The sequence below is a fragment of the Fusarium redolens genome, assembly GCF_020744475.1.
Source record: "Fusarium redolens strain MPI-CAGE-AT-0023 chromosome Unknown BKA55scaffold_24, whole genome shotgun sequence".
In the NCBI taxonomy this organism is placed as follows: Eukaryota; Fungi; Ascomycota; class Sordariomycetes; order Hypocreales; family Nectriaceae; genus Fusarium; species Fusarium redolens.
The window spans coordinates 45291-55668 of record NW_025763687.1 but is presented as its reverse complement, the minus strand read 5'-3'; the positions used below and the strand labels follow the sequence as shown (position 1 = coordinate 55668).

The 10378-nt window shown below is 43.5% G+C and overlaps 4 protein-coding genes across 4 annotated transcripts; 2 read left to right on the top strand and 2 right to left on the bottom strand.

Moving 5' to 3' along the window:
* Positions 1-179: 179 nt before the first annotated feature.
* BKA55DRAFT_526613 (glucosidase II beta subunit-like protein-domain-containing protein) lies at positions 180-614 on the bottom strand (the record flags this gene model as incomplete). The annotated part of the gene is made up of 1 exon (XM_046188858.1): positions 180-614. A coding segment is annotated over one exon (435 nt), but the record flags the coding sequence as incomplete, so codon positions are not given.
* Positions 615-4535: 3921 nt separating this feature from the next.
* Positions 4536-5352, top strand: BKA55DRAFT_680652 (uncharacterized protein; the record flags this gene model as incomplete). Its single annotated transcript, XM_046198222.1, has 3 exons — positions 4536-4698; positions 4741-4765; positions 4812-5352. 3 exons carry the CDS (start codon positions 4536-4538, stop codon positions 5350-5352), a joined length of 729 nt encoding a protein of 242 aa, XP_046042680.1.
* Positions 5353-6921: 1569 nt separating this feature from the next.
* Positions 6922-7965, bottom strand: BKA55DRAFT_481360 (uncharacterized protein; the record flags this gene model as incomplete). The annotated part of the gene is made up of 3 exons (XM_046186197.1): positions 6922-7003; positions 7085-7222; positions 7439-7965. Coding segments are annotated over 3 exons (747 nt in total), but the record flags the coding sequence as incomplete, so codon positions are not given.
* A 450-nt stretch (positions 7966-8415) lies between these two features.
* BKA55DRAFT_583661 (uncharacterized protein) lies at positions 8416-9636 on the top strand. The gene is made up of 2 exons (XM_046194239.1): positions 8416-8794; positions 8852-9636. Exons 1-2 carry the CDS (start codon positions 8717-8719, stop codon positions 9524-9526), a joined length of 753 nt encoding a protein of 250 aa, XP_046042678.1. The 5' UTR covers positions 8416-8716; the 3' UTR covers positions 9527-9636.
* Positions 9637-10378: the final 742 nt, after the last annotated feature.

Here is a 10378-nt window from a genome sequence, read left to right as displayed (position 1 = left end):
TGCCTTTTTATGTATGTATTTGCTTCAAGTTTGCGGGAGTTGGGGGTGGGAAATGCGATATCAGGAAGCTTTTCGTTGTATGTTTGTCCATGTAGTGTACGAGTATAAAGCCTAGATGAATCTTGTTGTATTCTATCTCAATCAACATTGTTCCAATTCAACATTCTTTCCTCCGCTGTTTATAGCTCATCTCGATGTCTAGGCTTCTTGGGCTGACTTCCAACATCCCATCTCGAAAAGTCACAGGCAGCAGGCGTGCCAATCTCCATCCTGTAAACACACTTCTCACTCTCACTAACCCTCCACAACTCCTCCGTCTCGGCACAACCCAACCAGACATCCGTTCTCCTCTGGGGCCCATTCCAGCACTGTTGACCATCCTCATACTTCAACAACATACGCTCACCACGCCCAAGACTCTTTCCGTCGATTCTGTCTTCTTCATCTGCCATTTCGCGAGCGATGCGCTTGAAATTTCCCATGTTGCTTTGACCGTGGCCCTTCTTTGACTTTTGCTTTGTGCTGCCGAGCCAGCATTGTTCGTAGGTGTACTCTCCTGCTTCGAGGGTCACGCATTTTCCTTTTAGGGCACGGAAGATATCGTCTGGACCGTAGTCGAAGTCGAGATCGGCTTGTTCGACGTCGAGGGTGGATTTTTTGTCGGAGAGGTCGCGTTAGGCTGCATCGACAGCTTCGCGGGCTGCGCGGACGAGAGTGGATTCTTTGCCGGGGGTTGAGTTGTCGGCGAGGATTCCATTGGCGATAGCCCAGACACGGAGGTTGTCGAGAGAGTTGTGGATGAAAGCGCGGACGGGAGCTACTTTAATATCTTCTAATTTATCTCTAAAGGTATTTAGATTATAATCCAGCCTTAAGGACTATTTCTAGGGTTCTTAAAGTCTAAGATTAAGCTTATTAGGCTACCTCCTTAATAGGCATTAGAATCCGTAGCTGTATATTAAGCTTTAAGATTATAACTTCTAAGTTAAAAGCAGCAAGGCTAGCTCCTCTAAAACCTCCCTTAATATTTAACTTAATTATAGTTAATTAAAAGGCAATATAAAAGGCCAGGAAGAACTTAGCCTTAGAAATATAGGTTATAGACCTTCTAATTAGATACTCTATTTCTTAACTATATACTTTTTTTAATAGCCTAAAGCACCTGATATTAAGGGGCTATAATAGATGTAAAGAATAAGCCGGTATATAACGCATAATAATATTATTCTCCTTATAATATATCTAGAAATTAGCATACTAATAACTTTTATAGCTATTAAGGATTAGAAGATAATAGGTATTAACTAATTAATTAATTATATATTAATTAAAGTATTTTAGCTAATTAAGGCCTATCTTATTATCTATCTAGCTATTTTAGGTTATAGTAATAGCCTAAGTGCCTAGGAGGTTGCTCTTTTAGTATTAATTAGTAAGGTAATATTAGCCTAACGTGTTTGATAAGCAACTCCAGACAAGCAAGTGCTCCACTGCACTGTATAGTATTTAAAACCCTACCCTGTAGTATTCTTTTATTATAAATAAAATAGCTAAAAATCTACTAAAATTGTTTTTTAACATAGTATAACGTACGCGATAAGCGAGCGAGACAGACAACCGAGCGAGACAAAAATCCCTCACCTTACATCAACACTATCAGATCAATTGAATTTCAACCAAATAACATGTCACAAGCCAGTGAAGAGGCTCGTATGAATCTTGCACTTCAGGCCTATCAGGCAGACCCAAAATTAAGTCTGCGACGAGCTGCATTTCTCTATGACGTCCACTTCCAGACCCTCCACCACCGATCTCAGGGTCGTCAGGCTCGCATCGATTGTATTCCTAATGGTCGGAAACTAAGTGATCAGGAGGAACAGGTTATAGTCGAGTATATCTTAGACCTAGATTCGCGAGGATTTCCCTCTCGGCATCGTGATGTTAAAGAAATGGCGAATCAACTACTTGCTAATCGCAACGCATCACCAGTTGGCAAGCGCTGGGCTATCAATTTCATTAAGCGCCAACCACAGCTCAAGACGCGTTCTTTTCGTAAATATAACTATCAGAGGGCTCAATGCGAAGATCCAACTACTATTCGCAACTGGTTCAGGCTCATACAGAACACAATCGCGAAGTACGGCATCCGATCAGATGATATCTGGAACTTTGACGAGACCGGCTTTATGATGGGCGTGATATCAAGCGGTATAGTGGTCACCAGCTCGGAAAGGCGTAGAAACCCAAAATCAGTCCAGCCTAGAAATCGGGAATGGGTTACTGCGATTCAAGCGATTAATGCAGAAGGCCAAGCGATTAATCCATATCTAGTGGTTGCAGGCCAATATCACCTTGCCAATTAGTACCAAGAGAGCAACCTCCCGAGCACTTGGGCTATCGCCACAACACCAAATGGCTGGACAGATAACGAGACGGGCCTCGACTGGCTAAAGCACTTCAATCGATATACAGCCGACCGATCAGTTGGTGCCTATCGTCTTCTGATCCTCGATGGCCACGAAAGTCATCAATCCGTCGATTTCCAGCTGTATTGTGAGGTCAATAACATCATCACGCTCTGTATGCCTCCTCATTCTTCGCACCTACTACAGCCACTTGACGTCGGGTGCTTTGGGCCGCTGAAAAAGGCCTATGGGCGAGAAATAGAGCGACTGATCAGACGGTCTATAACCCACGTTTCTAAGACCGAGTTCTTCCTGGCCTTTTATGCCGCTTTTCAATTGACTATGACCGAGTCAAATATTAAGGGGGGTTTTAGAGGAGCCGGACTTGCTCCTTTTGACCCTGAAGTTGTGATCTCAAAGCTTGATGTGCAGCTACGGACTCCAACGCCTGTTAAAGAGGTGTCCCAACAAGCTCAAGCTTGGACTTCAAGGACCCCAGTAACAGTCCTTGAGGCCGGATCACAGTCTGAATACCTTCGGGGCCGAATCAGAAGACATCATAGTAGCTCCCCAGAGTCAATCCTTGAAGCTCTTCAGTCTCTTACAAAGGCAGTCACAAGGAATATACAGAAGACTGCCTTATTAGAGGCTGAGAATCGGGAGCTTCGTGAGGCAAATGATATGCTTAGCCGGCGGCGCAGGGCAAAAAGGACACGCCTACAGAATAGAGGGAGCTTGACTATACAGGAAGGTCAGGATTCAATTGATCAGATGGATGTGAGTACGCAGGTATTGGCTGAATCATCGAGAAGTGGTGGTCAAGGAAGGTCAAGGAAGGTCGGGGCAGCCGAGGGTTCGGCGCTGCGGGACTTGCGGTAAGACTGGACATAAACACCACATATTAACCGACTCAAACTAGACACTAAATATAGTATAAAACTTTCTAATTCCTGAGAAACATATAATATAAGAGATTGGGATTCGTTTTATTTAATATCTTATTACTTCTTCTTGCTTATTGTCTAGATATTCTTCTTAGAAGATGTCTACCCCCGAGTATTACAGCCAATTAGAATCTAGGATAGTGGATACATAGGGCCTCCATTTAGCCAATTACTGAATTTCGCGGGCAAAATCCATCCATTTTTAGCTAGTGTAAAACTACCCTCCGTTGATCTTACATAAGGCACATGACGACGCAATGCGACCCCGAGTTGGAAGAGGCCATGACGAAGCTTCTTCATCAGGTACCCAACCAGCACAAGTTCATCAAACAAACACTCTATGGACCTGTTCAATATGAACCCACTGCCATCAGCATTGAAACGAAGACGAGTCCAGTGTCGGATGGTCGCTCTCAGTCGGCTTTTGGATTTCTGCTTGGATGGAGCAGATGCGAACTCTCAAGTCTTGGGCGTCAAGTCCAGACGCCAAGCACCCTGCTCTTTCCCTAGAACCTCTTGATATACAGATGCCGTTGATTGTCTCCACGAAGGATACCTGGCATTTATACCTTGCGAAGGAGGGGGAGGGCAAGATTCTTATTAGCAGCTTGTTTGATATTGGACCAACAGATTCGATATTAGGAATCTATACACTTATCAAGTCTTTGAGAGTCCTGGGTACTTGGGCAGATAAGCCGTTCAGGAACTTTATCAAGGACAAGATCTTATCTCCTCCGAGAATGGGACGGCCACAAAGCATTTTTACTAAGCTCGATCTAAGGATACCTTCCGTAGGACATGCGACATGATCATTGCGCAAAACACTCTACTCAAACATTTTCACCAGTAACGCACAAGGGAAAAAGGTAAAGGCCAAATTGATTGACGAATGACTACCACGCACGTGCTCGCCGTCCGGCAGCCGCGTTTGAAATCTAGGCGGCTTTTATTTCAGCTACAAGCATCAATAGGATCTGGCCAATCTATGAGCAGATTGTGGAACTCATCAGGTTTTATCGGGGGACAAGTGGGGCTGAGGTATTTTTTGCCTCATAGACACTTTTCTCCACAATTTCAAGCATCATGTCGAGTACATAATACAGCATTGTTCTGCGTTCCAGGAAAAGGGACACTACCACTTCTTTATACCAATTACTTCTGTGGCAGAGAGAACAGCAACAAAAGCATGTCAGGATCCGAAGGGGTGCCGAAAGGCAGAAAGGATCTATGGACACGGTTTCCAAAAGAGCTCGTTCAGATTATTAGCGAATACCTGTTGCCTGATTCCTTTGGTGTTCATGCTTGCCCTTCGCCTGAGGCCGATGGAACCAACATTCGGTACTCAGTATGTAAGCATTCGATTGAAAACGGGACGATTCCTCATTTCATAGGGTTACAGATCGTCTTTGGGCCCCAGTAAGTTGCAAATAGGATGGGGTTTCTGATGCGTGACTCATCATAGTTTTAGGCCAGATATTCTCAGGAATCGCATGCAGCTAGTCGTGAGCGACATGAATTTTCTTAAAGATCTGCCGGGCAAAGATTGGCTTTCGGAGATTCACCTCAGATTCTTTTATCCGCCGTCTATGGCGTCTGGGCTGGAGGAGATTTCTAACTTCAAGTCATTGAGGCGGATTTCAGCCGATTGTTTTCAGGATTCAGGTGAATCCGTTCACAAGCGTTTGACTACCGCGAGCCCTAATGTTGAGATCATGATCACCTCCATCCTCGTATCCGAACCTGGTACGTCGAACTATGCAAGACACAGGCGTCATCAATTAGAAGCCAAGATACGGACACGAAGCCAGTCGACTTGCGGTAAAGCGCCGCACATAATGACACTAGCGCTGCCCCGGGGATACCACCCACACTCACCTTGCTCTGATAATCAGGAATCCCATCTTGGAACGGGCGTTCACGGCGACATTATGTATGAAAAGGCTGAACCCTTGTGGTTTTGTGATAAGCTTAGCCGATGGTTGGAACTCGAACCAAGAACATAACTAGAACGAGATCTATACCTAAGGTCGGCTCAGGATTCAATGTTACGTCCATATTGGCAAAATTGTATTCTTCATATTATTAGCAACCTAGTAGTTAATAACAATAGGAACTCTAGTAGAATTCTTTTGGATGTCCCACTTTACAGGGAGTAGAGTTCTTTTTTATCACAACCAATAATAACATGTCTACGACGTGTTATATAAGATGCGCGACAACGCGAAGTAAGTGTATCTAAGTAAATGAAATTGTAAAATTATATAACAGAAGTCCATTTACATTAATGCTATAAAGCCTCTTATCTATCTTCTGTTGTTCGAGGTCTAAGGAAGAGTCATGATAACAATTCCTCGATCTTATAATCATCTAGTATTGAAAGCGAGGCGCACGTATTGGCGATGCCACAACAGGTAATCCTAAGCCACCTACAGCCTACTACTACTACTACTGTACAAAGGTTGAACTAAATCCCGCCGCATTGTGTAATTTTTGTCCGTGCCAACCCTACTCAAGAATTATCAGCAGAAACGCATTGCGTTTCCTGTTTTTGACCAATCACCGTCTAGCATTTTCGCCCCATATTTCTCCGATGGAAACGCACTGCGTTTCTCGTACCGCACTCATGAATTAAGAAAACCTAAAACACGAAACGCGGCGCGTTTCCGTCGGCTGGCCCTTGTCAAGTTCAACAGCTTGACTACAAGCCTAAACAAAAACATCCATTACAATTGCCTGTTGAAACTCACGTGTTTATCATCTACATCCCTATTGTCTGTCCCATTTTCAGTAAAAGAGGAAATTTACCACTGCTCATTGGCTTACACCCCTGCTAGTTCCTCTTTTACTGAAAAAGGGATAGTGTTTTGTAAGTCCTTGCACTTTTTTTGATTAAAAGTGTGCGGTGAAACTTCTTTATTGGCTACTTTGTTCTTTTATTGCAACCTGTGCAGCTAGCTTTACTTTTGTGGCGTAGAGTGATACTACTTTATGAGGAAAGTAGAAGCATAGGATGAAAGTGGAAAAGTAGAAGTAAGAATGTGCATAGATGAAAAGGAGATAAACATTAGGTTATTTTTATTAAACCTAGTTACTATATTAATGTGTATGAACGAAAAACGTAGAATCTAGGGGTGATTATTTGGGAAAATTTCAGAGGAATTCAGGGTTGGTACAGATGAAAAGTAGATAACCTGGCGGGATCCTGATGGTCCTTTGTACAATAGTAAGAAATAATGCTTTTATATAACTAATACAAGTTCATTTAAACACTAAAGTCAGCTAGAATTATAAAAGGTGTCTACTTTCTTAAGCCTTTTTCCATAATTTATTTATATTTACTTTTATTTATTTGTATTTAACTACACAATAGATTACCAAAAGGCACCTGTCTCCCACTCCGCTTGATAAGTCTGGTGAGACCATACTACAGCCCCAGTTGATCCATCAACAGTTCGTTGATAGCCCAAGGGGTGCGACTTCTGCCTCTGACCATTGGCCGCCTTCCAAATGGGAACGCCAGTGTAATACTCCCGTGAACATGGTGCAAGCCCCCCTACAGTGAAACCTGTGACTGCGGCCACCTCTCCTTGGCAACGTCTCCATCCTTGAGCCAAGAGGCGATAAAGTGCATACCGAAGGCTACATGACGAGTTCCTTGACAATGTTAGCCTGATTGATCTCTTTTTTTTCTCAATTTCTTTAAAAATTGGAAAAAAGAAAAGGGAATAGGCATACTTAACAGGAATCATCCAGGAGTCAATCTCGCAGTCCTCATTCTTGATACCCTCGACTCTGTGTGCCCGAAACTGTAGGAGAACAAGGTTCGAACCGTCGAAACAAAAGACCTGGGGACACTTATATTTGCTTGCATATCTAATATCTGTTAGCTGTCTTTTGACTTTTAATTGTATGATAGGAAAAGAGGAATATAGGTGAAGGCACCTGGGGGATATCAAGAAACTTGAGACCTTAATCCTTAATGGCAAAAAGAATTAGGTAAGCTTATCTTAATTTTAGGAAATTTTGGCTTAATTTATTTTGTCACCTTGTCTTTCGGTCTGAAGTCTTGCTCCCTGTCGGGGAACTTACCCTCTGAGTTCTTGTGAAAGTTTCCTTTGGCCACCTTTAGTAATAGAACCACTTCCCCACTCATTCGGATCGAGAAGGTTGCGCTTAAACTCCCCAATAGCTACAGTGTATCTCTTTCCGCCATACTTTACTGAAAATGTGCAATCCACATTTTCGGGGATATTTTCTTCTGTCAGTGGTTTAGTGTGAGAGGTCTGCATAAGTGGTGGATTCGAATGCCAGGCAGAGAGAACCACGTTAGTTATCTCAGTATTGAACCAGTTCTCGCAATCTGCTTCAGTCTCAAGTCTCCAATGACGTTGATTGGTAGGAACGGCTGGCTGACGAAAGCGAATGGCGTCATCTTCCATCATTCCCATGAAGGCATTTTCGAAATTGGCATCTATAACGCCATTATGAATCTTCATGTAGGAGGCTGTGCTCTTTATGGGCTTGTAGGAGTTGGACCAGGGTTTATCGGATGCGGTCTTATACCCCGGGTTAGCAACCACATTGGTGGGGTGTTGTTGAATAAGCTCTCCAGCTGAATTGGTAGACATGGTTTTAAAAGCAATAGTTAGGAGGAAAGTGGAGAAAGATTAACAAGAGTAGAAGCTGGACTTGAGCTTCTTTCAACATGAGCGCTGCTGGCATATTATATAACAAACTGTAACCGCTGGTTATGATCACCCTATAGTAAAACTTCAACCAACAAGATATCATGGCGGCTAGAAGCTGAACTGTAAAAACTAAGTTCAATTCCAAATAAAATCACCAATCGCAATATCGGTATTAACGCTCGTTGGTCCATTTTCTACCAAGACGACAACCAATATGCACAAGGACATTCTAAGAGTGATTTGATTGGGCCTACGGGCCGACTGTGGAGTTTCTGCCTGGCACCCCCCTGCCTCAAGAAAAGGCTGACTCAGTGATTGATGGCACGTGCGTTTTGGCTTGGAACTCCTGAAATTTGGCATTCAATATACAAACCGAACCTCTTTCAATTACATACTGACCGCACCTTTTTGTTGGAGGGACTGCAAGCCATGAGAATACACGTTAGCCAGCTAACACAGGTGATTGGAACCCAGCATTTTGTCCCTACGATATAAACTTTCGTCAGCTGGTCGTTCCGACAAATCAGCGCCATTGGAGGCTTGAGACTGAAGCAGATTGCGAGAACTGGTTTAATATTGAAGACATCGCTTCTTGGCTGCAAAAAGAGGCCAAGAGAGAGGTATAAATACCTTGAGATTCTCTCTCGAAAAACCAGCACGACACAAGACTGATCGCATTATGGAGCATTCGGATGGAATACCTTCCTCTCCAACTAGTGATATACTCACTGAAGAGGTCATGCAGCCTGAAGACACTGTAGGTTCCACTACCCGTTCTAAGCCATATTACACTGCTGATATAACTTGACCGTAGCGTTTTCGGTTTGGTACGCGAACTATCACAGCCAGAGGTGGACCTGCAGACCATTGCCATCATAATGTCCTTTGCCTGCGAATTCAGCAGACATTTCTGGATCGGGTCGTCCAGTCCTTATTCGGTGTTTTATCTGGCGCGATAGGCCCATGGCTGCAGAACAAATTCCCAGAGTGGTTCCTGCCAGAAAGAATTGTTTTAAAATCCCAGAAGCCTAATTGGGAAGAAGAATTTGACAAGGAACTGGAAGCATATCACAAACTTCAACCTCTCCAGGGCACCGTCATACCTAGATTCTACGGCATGATTCAATTCAATGATATCCGCGCTTTGATTCTTTCAGATATCGGAGGGGACTGCCTCGCGACACCGGAAGGCGCAGTACTTGATAAACAAGATCTTCGGCCCCTGTTAGATCAGGCGTTTACGTCTCTTGCTGATCTCGGAGCGTATCATGATGATATAAAGCTTGACAACTTTCATCTTGTGACTGACAATGGGAAGGACAAAATTATGGTATTGGACTTGGAATCTGTGAGCTTCGAACTTTCGGGGGAAGACCTGTCTCGTGTGGCAAAGGGAACCTCAAATTGGTTGATAAACCAGTACGATAACCATTTAGAGTGCATGGAGTACGATGGAATGATCCTACCAAAGCGACCACTCAGAACATGAGAATACTTAGCTCGCTGATTTAGCGTGACATTTTCTTGCTTGGAGTTACAGGGAGAAAATACGATAATAGGAGAAGATACATTCCATAAACCCCACTGGTTGGTGATTCCAATGAGTTTACTTTCAGTCCTTCCTCCATGTATAAACATGACTAGATCGCTAGTGACCTGTCATGAATTCACTCCATTTTCTAACTGCCCCTTTGCATTTCTCAGTAATCAACCTAAGGTACCTAGGAAATAATCCGCTGAGTGTAATGGGTGTCTTTAGTTTGTAGAAAGTGCGAAACTTCGGTTTCACTTTTAAGATATATAATCTCATTGTTTCTTGGGTGAATCGAGTTACCGATGTAAGGTGACGGCCAACCATCATGGCCGTTTCGCGCTCACTACTGAGTGTCGAAAACAACAACGAGGCCCGTTTTAACATGGTATGATCACTGTCAGAATCGGGATATATGATTGGCCTAGTACTACAGTCCAAAATCAACTCTCCTAGAGTTGATTTTATTGACCCACTTTAAACCTAGTAGAGTTGATTATTGCCAGGGTGTAGAGTTGATTTAACGCTGTCCTATATACTGGAGTAGTAGTGCTGATCAGAACAGGGGTTTGTCAGGGGTTTGCCACAGAACGCGACACATCCTTTCGCGTAAAGTGCTATATGGGGGTAATATCATACTACTAGACAGTCTCGTTGTTGATCAAAGCACTATCATTATTCAGGTCTTACTACTAGTCACCGAGTCACTATGACAGCTTCAAACTTGCAATCTGAACCATGCAGTGCAACTTATCCCTACGTTCTTCTCTCCACATACCAGATCGTACTTCTCCTTCACCGCCTTCGTAT

Coding starts and splice junctions, on each gene's coding strand:
- BKA55DRAFT_583661 (XM_046194239.1), top strand. CDS start 8,717: ATGGAGCATTCGGATGGAATACCTTCCTCTCCAACTAGTGATATACTC. Junction 8,795..8,851: donor TCATGCAGCCTGAAGACACT/GTAGGTTCCACT, acceptor ACTTGACCGTAG/CGTTTTCGGTTTGGTACGCG.